Source organism: Macrotis lagotis, chromosome 1, assembly GCF_037893015.1.
Source record: "Macrotis lagotis isolate mMagLag1 chromosome 1, bilby.v1.9.chrom.fasta, whole genome shotgun sequence".
Classification (NCBI taxonomy): Eukaryota; Metazoa; Chordata; class Mammalia; order Peramelemorphia; family Peramelidae; genus Macrotis; species Macrotis lagotis.
This window is the reverse complement of record NC_133658.1, coordinates 92,427,521-92,446,046: the sequence shown is the minus strand read 5'-3', so window position 1 is coordinate 92,446,046 and position 18,526 is coordinate 92,427,521. Positions and strand designations below refer to the sequence as shown.

Sequence of the window (18,526 nt, the reverse complement as noted above, 5' to 3'; positions counted from 1 at the left end):
CTTATTCTTACCTTGGCTGTTTTTTTCACGAGTTGACATTTTTGCTGGTTATGAAACACAAATAATATATCTTTAAGCTATTTAAAAAACAAACCAAAAAAACCTTCCCTTTTCTAACAATTAAAACCTATAACCAATTATTTAAATAAATGATACTTTACATTTCTTTTTTAGGTGCTAGCTATTATTCAGAATCTGAAGATTTTATTAATAAAGTACTGAAAATGATTTCAATATTTTTCTTCAAACTGTTAATAAATTCAAACAAATTTACTTTTAAAAACCCTCCAAATTAATCAATTTAGCTCTATTTTAAAAAAGTGTTTTTAATTTACCTTGATTGATGACAATATCTTTAGACCTAAAAAAGGAATATATAAGTACATAATTAATTTATTAAGATATTAAAATTTCATATTTGTTTATAAACATTATTAAGAGTATTAAGTATTACAATAGGCTTAAGAAATATAACACATAACCAATTCATAGGCCAGAATGAAAATATTATTTAAGTCTGAACACAGAGGAAACTTAAATGACAACTGATCTAGAAAACTACATAATTACAAGTTTTCAGAGATTGAAAGATTTTAATATTGGGTTGATTTAATATAAACTAACATATAATTATGCCTTTACAAACTAATTAATTTTTCTCAATGAACTGACATTAGAATTCATAATAGATGAATACTTAGGCAATAACGCAAGAGAAACAATAGCAAAAGCAAGCTTTTATTTTGCTTGAAATAAGCATATCTCCAAATTTATTAGAATTCTTATAGATATAAATCTTAGAATATGAAAAATATAACAAAGTTATAGGTATAAAATTTGTAAATAAAAAGTAAGGTAACTGTTGGAACAACAGCAATACAAAGCATAGATATATATCCCCATTTTTCTGGATTCCTGATAAAGGCTGAATTTTAGCTTTCCATTTCTGTTGTTAACATTCATACCAGAGAATCACAAAATTTGAGTTTTATGGGAGAAAGGAAATTTAGGCCAACCCATATCCAAAAGATTACAGGATCTTATATATCTAGAGCCAAGGAAATTTTCTTGTCTAACCCCTGCACTTAATAGAGGCTCAAAAAGATTAAGTAACTTGCTCAATCACATGGATTCAAGAGTCCTTGGTGGGTGGGGGTTGAAACCAGGCCCTTTGACTGTAGGTCTGGTGCTTTTCCCACTGAATCAAGCTGCTGTAACATAACTACTAAGTTATGATCCAAACTCTGCTTAAAGACATGTAAAGTGAGGGAAAGACATTATTCCTAAACCATCCTACTCCATTTTGGGACAGCTATTTGTCTAGAAGTTTTTCATGACATGGTACAGGTGCCTCCTAAAATGTCATAATCAAATAAGTTATGACAAAGTATATAGTGAAAATAGTTACTTTTATTTATCAATGAAACTTCAATTTGTTATTATTTTTATCTCTCCTATGTCATACTGTTGATTCATATAAAACATACAGCCCACTAAAAATTTTTTTACCTGAAAAATGGTCTCCCTAGGATGTTTCCAGACTGATCTTGGGCTTAAAGAAATTAGTTGCTTAAAGACAGAATTTTACATTTATCTCTATTGGGTTTTATCATATTGGATTTGTATAATCTCCAGGCTTGGTTGTCATTTATATATTAATCAATACATTTTAGAGGTCATAATCAAACCAGTTCCAAATCTAACTATTACCATATAGTTTATTTCTCCATCTTGCTAACAAGAAAAGTAAGAGGGAATCTCTTCAAAGGTTTTATTTGATTCCAAATTTAGGTAGAACAGCTAGGTGGCACAGTGGATAGAGTGCCAGTCATAGAATCAGGAAGACTCATCTCTTCATGGGTTCAATTCTGGCCTCAAACACTAGCTGTCTAAGCCTGGACAATTCACTTAACCTTTATTGCCTTGGTTTCCTCATCTGTAAAATGAGCAGGAGATGGAAATGGGCAAACCATTCCAGTTTTTTGCTAAAAAAAAAACAAAAAACTTATGTGGTCACAAAGGTTGGATGTGACTTAAAAAAATAGTAACAGGTTTGGAAAGGTGGTCTCAGGAACATAAGTTCACAGATTTGGAGCTGTTTAACTGCATGAAACTACAGAGTCATATTCTGGTAATTTCAAAGAATAAAAAGAAACTATAGAAAATGTCACTTCTTCAAACTGCAAAGGTATATTTTTAAGAGTTAGCAAGTTTATAAAGTCTAAAACAATTTAAGCCTTTACAAAATAAAACTTTTTTCTTTAAAAAAAGAACTCAAACAAATCCTATTCTTGAAACTTACCTGCCAAAAGATATATTAATATGTATATCACAGATGAAAATATTAAGGTAAAATTTTTATAGAAATGTGTTTTTTATCTATCTGCAAATTTTACATTTTAACAGTATCTACTTTTAATTCTACTAATTGTTTTAGAATGAATTCACAAAGAGAACAATCTTTAATTCTACCCCCTCAAGCTATTTTAATCTCTATCAAGGAAGCACTGATTTGTTGATCATGCCTTTATCTTCTCTACCTCAGTCTCTTAGGATGAAGTGGCCCTATTTCTTACCAAGACTCTTTCACTTATTTTCAATTTCTATCTCTTGGTGCATTTCTAATTGCCTACATACATGCTCTGGTCTCCCTGATCCTATATGGTCCAATATCTCTTCTGCCCTCTGGACTTTAATAAGTGCCTCCAATTTCTCTCCTCTCCCTACCTCCTTACAATCTGATTTCTGACCTTATTATTCTATCAAAACTGCTCTCTCCAAAGTTATTTATGGTCTCTTAGTTGTCAAATCTAATTCTTAGCTTTTCTGCAGCCTGTTAATCACCGTTTTTTTCTACATGATATTCTCTTTTCTTTGTTTTCAGGACACCACCTCTCCAGGTTCTGCTACTAATCTCTTAAGTGTCCTAAAGCTTTTTTTGACCTAAAGATCTTTTCTTCTTCTATACTACTTTATTTGGTGATAATTACCCTTATGGTTCTTTAAACCACCTATCTCTCTGCTGCTCTCCAATCTCACATTTCCAACTGCCCTTTGAAATATCTTAAATTCAAGGGTCTAAAAACCAAACTCCAACCCTTCTCCCTCAAATTCTCCAACACTCCTAACTTTATTATTACAGCTAAGGCAAGCACTCAGGGCACAACCTAGATGTTATTCTTTATTCCTTCCTTACTTTCTTTCATTCCCCCCATAATCCAATCTGTTGCCAACATCTGATTTAACCTTTGCACCATCTCTTGAAAATACCACCTTTTCTCTTATGACATTGCCACCACTTTCAACTACTGCAGTAGCCTGCTGATGTACCTGTCTTAAGTATCTTCCCATATCAATTCAACTCCCATTGGGCCACTAAAATGATTTTCTGAAAGCAAAGGTCCAACCACATCACTCCTGTATTCAATAAACTCCAGAGACTCCTATTTCCTCCAGGATCAAATACAAAATGCTCTGTTTGGCACTCAAAGATTTTTATAACCCAGCCTTCTCCTAATTTTACAGTTTTCTTATACATAATTCCCTGAAATGAATTCTTGGTCACTGTCTTCCTGGCTTTTTCTCATACAAGATACTCTCTGGGCTCCAGGTATTCTCTCTGACTGTCCTTCATACCTAGAATGCTTCCTCTTCAATTCAACCTGTTGCCCTCCCTGGTTACCCTTAAACACACACACACACACACACACACACACACACAAAATTCTATCTTCTACAGGAAACCTTTCTCATGATCTCTTAATTCTAGTACCTCTTTTGATTATTTTCTACTTACCCTGTATATAAGTTGTTTATACATATATGTATATATACTGTCATCCCAATTAGACTGTGGGCTGAGGACAGGAACTTTCCTTTGTCTCTTTTTCTATGTTTTTCACCTGCATCTAAGTTAGCTAATGGCATGCACATACATTTTCCATTTACATCTCCACCATCTTCAACAATGGAAAGGAGGAAAGGCCTACTATGCTGTCCACACGTGCTTATGTGATACTGAACATGCAGAGGCAACTTACATATTTCAATCTTCCATGAAGCCACAATCTCCCTGGTCTGAGCCATTCTCTTTCTCCCACCCACTTCTCTTTCCCTGGTGTGTGATTCCTTTCCATGCTTTCCCATCTGCCCTCCACAGAGCACCTGGGTAGCGTCACTAGAGGCCTGCTGATTCAGGGTTACCAGGGCCACACTGCATAGTGCTCTTTTACAACAGAGGACAATTTTGAAATAGACTTATGGCTTTCTTATGTAGTGAACTCCTGATAAAGAAACTTTCTCCCCTGGTATAGCTTGGTCTGCCATTTGTGAGCCTGAAAGGATGGCTGTGTAGGGAGAGTAAGAAGCCAAGTGACTTACCCAGGTCTTCCTGTCAAATCAGTTCCTTTTTCATCCCAACTGCCAATTTACTCAAAATAAGCTCATCATTCTTGAATTATAATATGGGCTTTAACTGATATATAAAGAATAGATGCCCAAAGTATTTAAACAGTATACTTTTGACTCTCAAGATGCTGATCCTAACCCCCAGCATCTTGGCTTATTCCAAAGCACTCCAGCAAGGGATATTGTGAAGATCTGGTTCCAGCTACAAAGGAATATGTCTTGACCTGAGGCAATTTATTTTGTATTTTTGAGAATCACTTGCTTCAGCTATAAAATAAGTTAAGTTTTTTTAGAAAGATCTCTCCTATTTCTCCAGCTCTGTGAGATAAAACCCAACATGTTGAAAAATGATTAGCTTTCAGGATTCATTTTAAAAGATTTTAATTTAAAAGAAAAAAATTTTTATGGATGACAATGCAATACTTACTTGTCTACATTTTTAATAACTTTTGATATTAATTTTGATGTTGAGGTTGTCTGCAATAGCTTGTTATGACTATCATCTGAATTCTCCCATGTATTAAGTGATTTTTCAGTTGTAGATGTTCGTTTTATGCTTTAAAAAATTAAAAATTTTTTTTAAGTTAAATTTTTTGAGGAACAATAATATTAGTTTAAATAGCAGAGGACAAAAGCGCAAGGATAAAATTTCCTTAAAGCTGATCCAGAAAATAGAAATAAAGATTAGTTGGAAAGTTATGACTGGATGAGTATAGTTAAACAAAGCAATTGCAAAAATGTTTATATTCCACTATAATTTTTAAGATTTCCTAAGGACACTATTAATACTTTGCTGAATAATCATGTTTGACTGGGAATAGAGATGGGGATTTGAGCTATGATTTCATTAGCATAAGCCAATTCCCAGGTAAATAAACTACTTCTACCAGTATAGGTTGGCAATTTTTATTTTCTCAGAGGCTTGTCCCAAGCACTGAGATTTTAAGTGATTTGCCCAGGATCACAGAAGTAGTATGTGTTAGAGAAAAGGCTAGAACCCAGGTCTTCCTTACTTCAAGGCCAACCATCTATCCATTATGTATGAATAGCTCCATGTACTTGATATTTTTCTTTAATCCACCCTTCACCCCCGCCAATGAAAATTTCAAGATGAAATAATAAATTTTGCAGTCTCCCCAAACACACACATATTTACACATACAGATACATATGTACATATACATATATATTTTATATGATTTACAGATTGTTAAAACTGCTTTTTAGTAGTCACTGAATTGGTAGTCAGTCAATTCCTATTAAGACAGCTTTATTTGAACTCATAAATAAGAGTTGCAGGTGAAGTTTCTGAAATATAAACCACCATAGCAACTAATTTAACCATTTATTATCTAGGTTATGTTATAGGAAATGATATTCATTGTCTAAATTTAACAACAAAAAAGTTATAACAACTTGTTTTGTATATAATAGCATATTGTAACTGAAAAAAAGCTTTTTCTCCCCTAAAGTGGCCTGTAAGTGACATGTAGTAAATGATGTTACACATTTGCAACTGCATTGCTTACAGAGTACAATGCATCCAGTCTCAAATACTTCTTGCAAAAGCACATTCAAATGAGAGATAAACAAGTATGTTTCCACGAGACCTTTAGAAGCTGAAAAAAAGTCTGGGGGGCAAACAGTGTTAAATCAAGAATTGTTGAGATTCTAAAAACCAACTTCTTCCCTTGTAGCTCACAATGTCTACTCATCACCTTTGTGCATAATCATTCGCAAAAGCTCTTTCTAGGAGGTTAGGCAGGACAACGACACACTGCCAAAATGGTCTAAGAATCTGCGTGACACAAAGACAGTGCACTGGGTAAGGGTAAGCATGCATCAGTCAAGTGAAAGAAAGGTGCTGTGTTCTTCCAAATTTTCTACTAGAATAGTGGTTTTTAGGCAAGATATAGTTTAGTAATCAAATTAAAAAGGGCACAAGATATTTTTTGGAAGTGTTTGTACTGTTACCTTATTAAAACCCTAGGTTTTAAAAATTACTTTACATATCTCTAAGCTTTCCCAAGCATATATTTATACTTAATAAAAGTTAGAAACAACTTCCCTTCAAAAAATACCAATTTTGAAAATATTTGTCTTTTTAATAGAGCTAAACCAGGTGCCCATCTGTCTTATGTGGTTGTTCCTAGCATCAAACTCCAAAGACATCAGTCACCATACATTTGGCATGCAGATTTATTTCTTGATTTTATTCTCTACATCACCGAGGTGTTTATTAATATATATGTCTATATAAAGAAGCCCTGAAGCAAATATTCAGAAAAGAATGAGAGAGAAAAAGTGAAATGGATCAATTTCGGCCACCAAGCAAGAACTTAGAGAGCGTTCCCAAACAGAACACAAAGGTGTGATGGGAAATTTGTTAAAAAAGGCACTTGGAAGTTATAATGATACCCAAGTATGGTGAGGGCTGTGCACAGTAATTTTCTATTTATGACATTATACTCTCATAAAGATTGGCATATTAATCAATTTAAATGCAAAAAGACTCTGGCTTTTGATTTTAAACAATATTATATTAGCTTGATTTTTTTTATCAAATTAAATACTAAAAAACTGTACAAAATTTTAGGGTTTAAAAAAAGATGTGCAAAAATCTTTATATGCTAATACTGTTGCTGTAAAAAAAAAAAAAATTACAGCAAGAGAAAGGGAAAAGCCAAGTTCTTCTTTGCAATCTACAGGTTGCCAACCTTTCCCCTACGATTTTAGGTATCATTACAACCATTCCCTAGCTCTGTACTGGGGTCAGTGAAAACCTTTTGGTGGGAGGAGAGCTCTTGCTTTCTTGAATTTGTCTGTATGTTTGGAGAGACTGTGAAGAGGGCTGGGGAGAAGGTGATGCTCGAATGTGTGGACTTTGATCGTTAGAATGAGATTCCTCTTTTTTTTCTTTCTGTCCTTGTGGTTTTTCTTTCTTTTTTTCTGTACTGCTGTAAAATAAAGTATAATATGCAACAGATGTTTAAATAAAAGCAGGGAACTTAATTAACAAGTGAAAGAAAATTTATGAATATTACATAAGACAAAACCCTAAAGCATGCACATAAATAATGATTCACATTATTTTTACACATATAATGATTTTCTAAAGTAAGTCAGCTACTTATGCTCACAACTTAAACAATGTCATAAACACAGTTACAGCTACCATCACCCAAGAAGTCATAACTAATAATCCTTAGATAGTAAAGGTCATCTGTGCACAGATGCTTTGGAAGATGTGCATCTTCCTAGCCCTTGTCTCACACTCACAAAGGAAGGATGGGACAAATTGAGTGCTTCTACAGAGTTTTTGAAAAGAGGGGCTGCAGGTCTGCCTTCTTCTGGGGTACCTGCGATTATCTTTCTTAACTTTCTCAAAGAGCTACCAAAGAAATTAAGCTATCAAATGTGAAGACCTGGTAAAACTGTTCAGATACATGACAAATATTAACTTTTACTTTTCATTATGATATTTAATACTTAAATTGTCATTATTTTAGATTGACCTGCAAGGTTATTCATGTTTAACTGGAACATTACCTATAGTTCTACATTTCAAATTTTAGCTAAATTTTAGAATTCTAAAGTTAAGAGTTAAAAACTCACCTTTCCATTCTGATTTTTAACTTTTTATGATTTTAATTGCCTTGGCTTCATGGTTTCAGAATTTTTTTTGATAGTTCACCTCATTAGTTAAAAAAAAAGATTAAGTATGTGCTCCCAATATGTGGGATATTTACAAATTATGCAATATACTTCTATACTATTATTATGCACAATATAAAATTTATATGCATAAATTAAAAAAGGTATTAAAGGGAAAATAACACTTGACTATTGAAGTTTACTGAGTGATGAGTGACATGGCCAGATTTATGCTTTAGGAAATTCATTCTGACACCCATGTGGATGGAAAGGGGAAAAATTGCTTGAGGCAAGGAGGCTGATTAGTAGAATATTTCAAAAGTTCAGGTTAGAAGGTCTGAACTAGGGAGGTTTGTGGTGGGGTAACTGTGAGAAGAGAGAAGGGAACAGATGCAAGAGATGTAGAAAATGAAATTACAAATCTTGTTAAGTGACTACTTATGTGGGGTGAGGATAAATGAGGAGTCAAAGATAACACTGAGGTTATGAAATTGGTCAACTGGAAGGATGATGCAGTCTTTCTTGGAAGAGGGATAGTTATGGAGGTAAAGATAATGTAATGAGTTTATGCCTACTCAACCTATGAATTTACTGTGTCCCTCTCAAAACCAAAAGGGGAGGTAGGACTATTAGCTTTCATGAAAAGAAAATATATATGCATTTATATATGTGTGTATATACATATACGTGTGTGTGTATATATATACACATATATATGTATATATATACATGTTGGGATTTCCCAGTGACCTCTACTTTGATACTGCTCTGGTGACTGAAAAAGAGGATAGGTTGCAAATATATAAGGGGCCAATAGCCAGCAAAATCAATCAATTAGCATTTATTAAGGGTCTACTATGTGCTAAGCACTAGAGACAAAGAAAGGCAAAAACCAGTCTCTGCAGTCAAGGAGCTTACAATCTAATGGGATATAAAAAAAAAAACATGATAAACTGGGAGCAGTCTCAGAGGACTAGGAAAGGTTCTTTGAAGAGGCAAGATTTTAGCTGAGAGCTGAAGGAAGCCAGGGAAGTTTGGGAATTAGTAAGGAGAACATTCCAGATGTGGATCAAATGCCTGTGACAATGCCTTAAGCCAGGAAATGAAGTGTCTTGTGTAAGGAACAAGGTCAGTGTTCCTGTTTCTCAAGAGTTCAAGGAAGAGAATAAAATGCTAGAAGACTGAAAAGGGTCAAAAGATCTTGGAAAATGAAACAGAGGGATTCTGAAGGTAGCAGGGAGCCCCTGAATTTGGTGGTTTGGGGAGTGATGGATCAGACCTGTCCTTAAGGAAGATAAGTTTGATTTCTCGTGCATCACTTCAAACCTGGGGGGTCTGCTTATCTGAAGTGTCTGCCTGCTCCTGTTCATCCTCCTCCATTCAGCCACCAAAATGATTTTCTAGGTCACTCCCATACAAGAAACTCTAGTGGCTTGTATCACCTTGAGGATCAGATTCAAAATTGCATTGGTGGTTGGTTCTTAGTACAGGAAAAGTTTTATTTACTATAATGCCCTCAAATTGAGCTATTATAATTAAATGAATTTTTTGAACTTTTTGATTAATGTACTATCAATGAAAAATGAAAATTTTGCTTCAAAATTTGTTATTATTTCTAATATAGGGGCAGCTAGGTGGTGTAGAGGATAAAGCACCGGCCTTGGAGTCAGGAGTACCTGGGTTCAAGTCTGGTCTCAGACACTTAATAATTACCTAGCTGTGTGGCCTTGGGCAAGCCACTTAACCCCATTTGCCTTGCAAAAACCTTAAAAAAAAATCTAATATGTACTGGTTCACTTTTTCAAAGTCTTAAAATACTTAAGATATCTTATTTTCATTATCAAGAAAACTGATAAAGCAAAAGCATATGGCTAAATAAATAGTAGAGCAATGCTTTGTGTTTAGTCTATTAAGTACCTATTAATGAAAAACATACTATTTTTATAAGTATTTACAAGAATTACTGAATTTTAATAAAGTAAAAGTTTAAATAACCTGACCCCACTTAAGAACATCTAACAAATCAAAATTCTGAGGATCACTCCTACATAAAAAAGAGAAATAAAAAAGCAACCTTTTGAATCAGAAAATTTTCTGCTTCACTTAAAAAGCATATTTCTAGGTTATGTTGAGTCAGTTCAAACTGAAACCAGGTTTTTTCTTTTATATCTAAATACACACACACACACACACACACACACACACACACACACACACACGCAGACATGAAAATTGGCCTCCTTGCCTCAAATATTTATTTTCTTCTCCATCTATCTTCCACATAGGTGCCAGAATGATTTTCTTAAAGCACAGACCTGGCCATTCATTCTTATCACTCAATAAACTTCAGTAATACTTTTTTAATTTTGGTGACTATGTTTTATAATATGCTTCTTGTATAATCTTAGTCTCACTATTATGAAAAGTAACGATCATTATAATTTACTACATTAAAATTCAGTAGTTCTTGGATATACTTATAAAAGTATATTCTTTAATAATAGGTGCTTGGTAGATTAAACACAAAACATTAAGTTCTACTTTACTATTTAGCTTATGTTTTTGCTTTATCAGTTTTCCTGCTAATGAAAATAAGTTTTTCTGGCACTAATGTTATCTACCTTTTCTATCTATTGGGCAAAGGAACTGAACCTATATTGAAAATAAGACATGAGGGCAGCTAGATGGTGCAAAGGATAAAGCATTATTAGCCTTTCGAGTAAGAAGGACTTGAGTTAAAATTCAGCTTCAGATACTTGACATATACTAGCTATCTGAGCCTGGACAAGTCACTTAACCCCAATTGCCCTGCAAAACAAACAAAAAGAAAACAAGACTGGACATTAAAGTCATCTTTTTTTCTCCAAAGTAATGCAGATCACCCATATTTCAAAAAATAAAAATTTTCTATTTCTTCAGGTTCTTTTTCAATAGTGCTATGCAGCAAAGTAAATGTAAGGGCATTTTTAAAAATTTCATAACATGGTAAGATTGGTTAGAAACCACATAGAGGGAAAAATTCTGTAAACAAAATTACCAGAATAACAAATGAGGGAAATTATCAAATTAAATAATAATACTAGGTAGAATAAGTTAAGATTAAAAATTATAGAAAGATACATTTTTAGAATATTTTGAAAGTATTCTTTTCCCAAACACATTTACTTTGTAAACCCAGGCAAAAAATCCAGTAACTTCATTATTTTTTCCCTTGCATCATTAAGATGCCCCAAATTTTATGTCTATGGAAAACACAATAGTAATCATATAGTAGTAGATACATATTTTTAGTAAAAATCACTGAAATTATACATTAATGATAGTTGGATACTCAAATTCTCTTAAAAAAAAAAGAAAATAATGAATTGGGTTGCTTTATTTTTTTTAGTTAGAACCAAAGGCTTCCCCATTCTTTATTAATTCAGCACAGTTATAAAATGAGTACAGGTTAGAACCCCCTTTTTCAAAAATCAAGAGTTTAAAAAGAATTATTTCATTGGAAACCACTATGAATTTCCAGAAGTAGCCTGTAATTTAAAGTTGACAGCTGTACAATTTGTAACACTGGTAGCTCATTTCTGATAGATACCTTTTAGCAGTAGATGAGAAAGGTTCTTTTCTTGATATTGATATCGAGCTGCTATGGTTTGGTTTTCTGCTTCTACTACTGCCTTTGCTTATACAGGACATAGAAACAGCTTGACCTAAAAAAGATTTAAGGAAAGCATATCAAAATTTTAAAATATTTACCACCGAAAGGAGGTTAGGCATACATTTAGATTTCCTTCTGATGTTTAGCATATAGTAAATTATTATTAAAATTTCACTAAGTGAAAGAACTGGGAATGTTTAATCTGTAAAAGAATGAGGCAAAGGATAAGGGCTAGCTACACTGAAATATTTGAAAGGCTGTTATATGTAGGAAGAATCGGATATCCATTTTTTTTTTGTATCAGATGCAACTTTAGGATTGATATACAGGAAATGAAACTTGTCAGAGGGATGCCCTTTGGAGCTAATGGGTTTTTTTCTTCATTGGAGATCTTCAAATGGAAGGTGAAAGATCATCCGTTATGTATGTTGTAGTGGAAATTCTTCAGGTGTGGTTTGGACTAAATGGTCTCACTGAGGTACCCTTCTAATCCTGAAATTCTCTGATTTGGTTCCAATCAAAATAGCTATCTAGGCATTAGTTAAAAACAATAACAACCAGAATATGACCTGAGTTCTGTATTTTAAGAATATCTTTATCTTGTTTTTTCTTTACTTCAACTTAAACCAATGACCCAGTAGAAAAAAGATGATCTAAAAAAGACTTCAGTAATGTAAAAGTCAAATAAGATAATTATTACAGAAAAAGGAACTAAAAATATAACAACAAAATTATAAAATCAAATTAACTTTGGGGCTAGTATTTTTTCACTTCCAATCCATTAGCAAGACCTTCTAACTTCTTTTTCTTTCCCCTCATTGTCTTTAGAACTATTCTTACTACTGTCTCAACTAGAATCCAAGCATTTCATGGTTAGATTCCTCATACATGACTATTCACCTATACACAGCTGCTAAAATAAATTTTCCTTAAACAGGAAGAATTTCACATAGTAAATTGGGAAACAATTTTTACAACTATTGTTTCTGAAAAGGACTCATTTCTAAAATATACAGAGAACTGAATCAAATTTTCAAAAAAAAAACCAAGCCACTCCCCAATTGACAAATGGTCAAAGGATATACAAAGGCAATTTACAGATGAGGAAATCAAAGTGAACCATAATCATATGAAAAATTGCTCTAAATCATTACTTATTAGAGAAATGCAAATTAAAGCGTCTCTGAGATACCACCTCATACCTCTCAGATTGGCCAATATGACCAGAAAGGATAATGATCAATGTTGGAAATGATGTGGGAAATCTGGGACACTACTACATTGTTGGTAGAGCTGTGAACTCATACAACCTTTCTGCAGAGAAATTTGGAATTATGCCCAAAGGGCAATAAAAATGTGCATTCCCTTTGATCCAGCAATACCACCAGGGGGTCTATACCCTGAAGAGATTATGGAAAAGGGTAAAAACATCACTTGTACAAAAATATTCATGGCAGCCCTGTTTGTGGTGGCAAAGAATTGGAAATCAAGTAAATATCCTTCAATTAGGGAAAGACTTAGCAAACTGGTATATGTATGTCATGGAACACTCTTGTTCTATTAGAAACCAGGAGGGATGGGATTTCAGGGAAGCCTGGAAAGATTTTTATGAACTGATGCTGAATGAGATGAGCAGAACCAGAAGAACAATGTACACCATAACAGCAACATGGCAGTGATGATCAACCTTGATGTACTTGCTCATTCCATCAGTGCAACAATCTGACAATTTTGGGCTGTCTGCAATGGAGAATGCCATCTGTATCCAGAGAAAGAATTGTGGAGTTTGAACAAAGACCAAAGACTATTACCTTTAATTTAGGAAAAAAAAAAAACCAAACCTGTTATTTTATTATGTAATTTTGCTATCTCTTATACTTTATGTTTCTTCCTTAAGGATATGATTTCTCTCTCAACATATTCAACTTAGATCAATGTATAGCATGGAAACAATGTAAAGACTAACAGACTGCCTTCTGTGGGGGGTGGGGGAGGAAAGCAAGATTGGGGGAAAAATTGTAAAACTCAAAATAAAATCTTTCTTTAAAAAAAAAAAACGGGGGCGGCTAGGTAGTGCAGTGGATAGAGCATCGGCTCTGGAGTCAGGAGTACCTGAGTTCAAATCTGGCCTCAGATACTTAATAATTACCTAGCTGTGTGACTTTGAGCAAGCCACTTAACCCCATTTGCCCTGCAAAAACCTAAAAAAGATTATAAAAAAAAAAAATTTCAGAGCTAGAAGAGACCTCAAGGATCATCTAATCCAAATCTATGCGATTCTATTTTTACTACAATACACCCGACAGGTAAGGTAGCCTTCTAATTTGTGCTAAGATTTCCAATGAAGCGTAACCTCCCTTTCCTGAGTCAGTTCATTCCACTATTAGGTAGTTCTAAAACTAGATTTTCCCCTACATAAAGCAATTTTCATTTAACTCTGGCTGTTCTCCTGTTGATGTTCTCTATGGCCTTGCTAAACTGTGGTACTAAGAATGGAACACAACAATTCAGATATGGTCTGACCACAGAAGAATATAGAGGGACTGACTTTCTTAGTCCTAGAAACTATACAGTTAAAGACTGCATTAATTTCTTTGGTTATCAAATCACTGCTGACTCATATGAAGTAAATGAGCCACTGAAATTCCCAGATTTACTTTAAATAGGTATCTCACTTGTTACTTATGTAGTTGATTTTTAAATGTTAAGACTTTACATTCTGATTAATTAAATGTTATACAGATTCAGTTGTGATTTGGTTGCAATCAAACTAGCTATTTAGAGATAACTTTAAAACTTTAAAACATAACACTAACAACAACCAGAATGCCATGAATTTTATATTTTAAGGAAATCTCTACTTTTTCTTCTTTACTTCAGCTTTAACCAATGCCCCAGTAGAAAAAGATAATCTACCTAAGACTTCAGTAAGTTAAAGTCTAATTTTGTCAAGACTTTTTGATACTTGGTAAGATTCTTACAACCCCATGCTACTTTTAAATGTGTCCTGTTACCTTACCTTGCTTATTTATTATCTGTTATAAATACTTTATGAAAATCTAAGTTCTTTATTTTAATCTAAGTTCATTATGAATGAACATTGTTCTTTTCAGAGAACTCCCACTTTTCTTTCTCTTCAGAATTATTTTTCTTTGCCTGAAACTTTATTCGTGACAACTTGACATCCTTCCTGGGTTCACTTCTTGTGAGAGGACTACTATACTCAAATTTTCCGGTGCAGCTACTTTTCCCCTACTCACAACATGGGGAGGCCTAGGTCGCTCTTTCATAATCCTAGGTATGTTTTCCCCCAAAAGAACCAAAGCTCTCTCTGGAGTAGGTCCTCAGTTTTAGTATATACAGCTTCCTGCTCTTCCAAGGGCATTAAAAGTCCTGGCAGAGGCAGCTGGGGCCCCTCATTCTTGATAGATTTCTGAAGATAGTATAAGTAAATATATACTCCTCTGATGGTTAGATACTTTTCCTTTTTGGAGAAAAGGACTGCAGCTATAGAAGCTAAATTTCACTGTACTGTCATTACATTTCTGTTTATTAGGGCAAATTAAACCTCCTTTTGTTAGTTATTCAATGACTTGTAAGTGCCTCCTATTATACCAACATCAAACCTAAACCAAGAAGACTGGCATTACAATTACTTCAACACTTCCCCTAGGGGCGGCTAGGTGGCGCAGTGGATAAAGCGCTGGCCCTGGAGTCAGGAGTACCTGGGTTCAAATCCGGTCTCAGACACAATAATTACCTAGCTGTGTGGTCTTGGGCAAGCCACTTAACCCCATTTGCCTTGCCAAAATCTAAAAAAACAAAACACTTTCCCTAGAGAATTTAAGTCAATGATAGCCTATCTTAACTTTCCTCATTAAACCTACTTATCCCAAATGTAAGATTATGTGTCATCATCCCCAGATTTTCTGTCCTCTATTACAGAAGATGCAATTTTCATCCTTCCAATTTTCATCATTTCCACTCTAGCAACTGGTTTCTTTTTGTTGGTGAATCTAACTGATTACTTATTGATTACTCTATTTTTTGAAGAATGAAATCATCATTTAAAATAAGGCAACAATTACCATTTGTTCCTCTGATAACAAAAGCCACTTCAATTTGTTCTCTCCATGATTCTTTATAAAAATTTTCTCTACCATGCTTTCCTCTGACCTAATTCCTAGCTATTCTCATGGGCCTATGATCTTACTGATACACAATGCTACCTAACCTCTGTATTTATGAATCAAGGATTCCAAATTCATTCTCTCCAAATCTCATTCTCATGTTACAGTCTATATTCAGTCACTGGTCTCACCCAAAATTTTATGCATATTTATGAAGTCAAATTTGCTGCCACCCTGTTAGGATCCCTGATTCATCTTATTTGTGGCCTATATAGCATGTATCTGAGAATAATAATATGGCACTTAGGCTTTACTACTGTCTTCTTTCTTAGATCATGAACCTTATGAATATCTAGGTGACTTAAATGCCAGTCTTCTTACATTGTAGAAATTTTCTATTATATTTAACTTAGTGAATATACCTAGGTATTTTTTTCCTTACCTTTTCTTCCATGCTGAGGCCTGTTAAGTCAAAATAACATTTTTAGATCAACTCAATCCTTTTTCAGTTCTATTTCCCCAAACTATTTTTCTCTTCTGAATGATAAGCAGTGAGAAACTGTCAATCACATCCTTAGGAACTTCAATTTTTCACTGGAGTTTTCTAATTTTTGGAAATGCTTTTTAGGTTTCCTCTGGCAATATAATTTATAACTAGGGTCAACTACTCTAACAGGGCAGTAGTCATCAGGTTTGTCAAATATATACACACACACACACACACACACACACACACACACACGTGTGTGTGTATGTATTTGGGAAGTTCTTGAACCCATACACACGGACACACACACACACACAATCTTCCCCACCCCTGGAAGACATATGTACCTACTTATCTCTCTATCTACTAGGATGAAAAATCATCCAAGGAATATTTCTATACTTCAAATTATCAAGGACAATGTATATATGCATGTGTGTGTGTGTGTGTGTGTGTGTGTGTGTATACACATAAATGCGAACATGGAAGACAACAGATCTCTGCCTTGTCAAACTAACAACCAGCAGCCTCAGGTCCTTTCAAGAAGGTGTCACCAAACACTATTACTCTTCCCATCTTCTTTTTGATCTTAAAAAATGATGTCTGACTAGAGGATATCAGTAGATCTACTTTATCAGTCCTTGGAGGAAAAGTAGCTGCTTCCTCCTACTGGTAGAGTTTCAGATTTTCGTCTCTTAAACTCTGAAAATATCAATGGTCCTTCTCCTTAATTTTATTATTCTACTTACTATTCCTCTCATTCTCTGCACTGAATGCATGGGCATGGGAATTTAGTATTGCATAATTATCCTAAATAATCTGAAGTAAAGCATTCCTTGAATGATTTTTCATCCTGCCAGATACTCTACTTAAGAATATTTTGGGGTTCCTTAGTTTATATTGCACTCACTATATTTAAACCTGTCAGTGTGGCATCAGAGGTTCTGTACTTTCCTCATTCACTACACTCACCTTCCATTTCGGGACTGCTAATTTATCTTTATTGTATCAGCAAATTCTTATCTTTGTATTTATACCTTATCTATATGAATGATCTTGTCACTATATCTAACTCATTTCTCTCAGCTTTTAAAAACTAGAATCAGTTACATATTACAGAAAGTCATAACCCCATTCACTCCAAGCTTCTGTTTCTCTTCATGTCAAAAACCTCCTGACATCATCTTCTACTCTTTCCTCCTTTCCCCAGACTCCGATAATGAAGCAGCCTTCCTTCCTGTTAAGGCTAGTTCCTCTATGTATGCCCTTGATTTCATACTCTCTAATCTTCTCCAACAGATTGCTCCCTCAATCAACACCTTCCCATCCCCAATTTTTACCCAAACTGGCTCTTTCCCTGATACCTTCAAACATGCCCAAATTTCCCTTATTCTCAAAAAAACCCCCAACAACCAACAACCCCCAAATCCTCTCACTAAATGGTACTTGTGGTAAGAGTCAAGTGATATCCCTGTGATATCCATATCTCCATATGCTCACTAATCTTATATTTATTTAATCAACTAAGAAATAACTTGTCAAATCTCAGTTTTTACCTCTGGTTAATTGTTGTTTTTCAAGTGCCCTTTGTAATACTTCCACAATCTTTGACATGCTAGCTATTTCCTGGTCCAAGTGTTTGACTTTCATCTTCAGAAGAACAATCTGATTCATCTAAGTTGATATGATTGTGTACCAGTAGTTTGTCTTCATACACACATACAAAGACACACACACAGTGCCTTTGGACAAGATTCTCAAATTACATTCATTTGGTCACCCCCAAGGGGTCCTAATGGGTTTTCCAGGCACCAGCTGTGATACAATCTGTCTTCCTGGCAGTCTACAACTGCCAAAAGTGCTTTAGCCCTTTCCCCTTTCTCTACCATACAGGTAATTTTATTTGGCACAGACTAAAATTTCAACTACTAACTTGAGCATATGGTACTAATGTTTCACTGCTGTCAAAAAGGAAACATTTTCTACTGGAGAAGATAATTTTTAAAAAACTGCACAGTTAACAATTTAAAAATTACTAAGGAAACCAAACACCCCATCATGGTCTAGCATGCTATATTCAGGAGAAACTAAAACTCAACTAATAAAAACAATAATAGCTAACTTTTATAGAACACTTATTAGGAGCCAGGTACCATGCTAAGCCACTTACAGTTATTACCTCATTTGATCCTAACA

At 34.2% G+C, this 18,526-nt stretch overlaps 1 protein-coding gene across 4 annotated transcripts in view; it reads right to left on the bottom strand.

Moving 5' to 3' along the window:
- The window catches only part of LOC141500963 (echinoderm microtubule-associated protein-like 4), a 169,533-nt gene that overhangs the window by 64,395 nt on the left and 86,612 nt on the right, over positions 1-18,526 (bottom strand). For 2 of the 4 annotated variants that reach the window (XM_074204577.1, XM_074204603.1), the window contains exons 3-7: positions 11,651-11,765; positions 7,191-7,364; positions 4,835-4,963; positions 336-361; positions 12-44 (exon numbers count right to left, since the gene is read on the bottom strand). In XM_074204577.1, the coding sequence (XP_074060678.1) occupies positions 12-44; positions 336-361; positions 4,835-4,963; positions 7,191-7,364; positions 11,651-11,765 (477 nt within the window). The remainder of the gene's footprint in view (positions 1-11; positions 45-335; positions 362-4,834; positions 4,964-7,190; positions 7,365-11,650; positions 11,766-18,526) is intronic. The other 2 variants (XM_074204587.1, XM_074204595.1) reach the window with 2 other exon arrangements.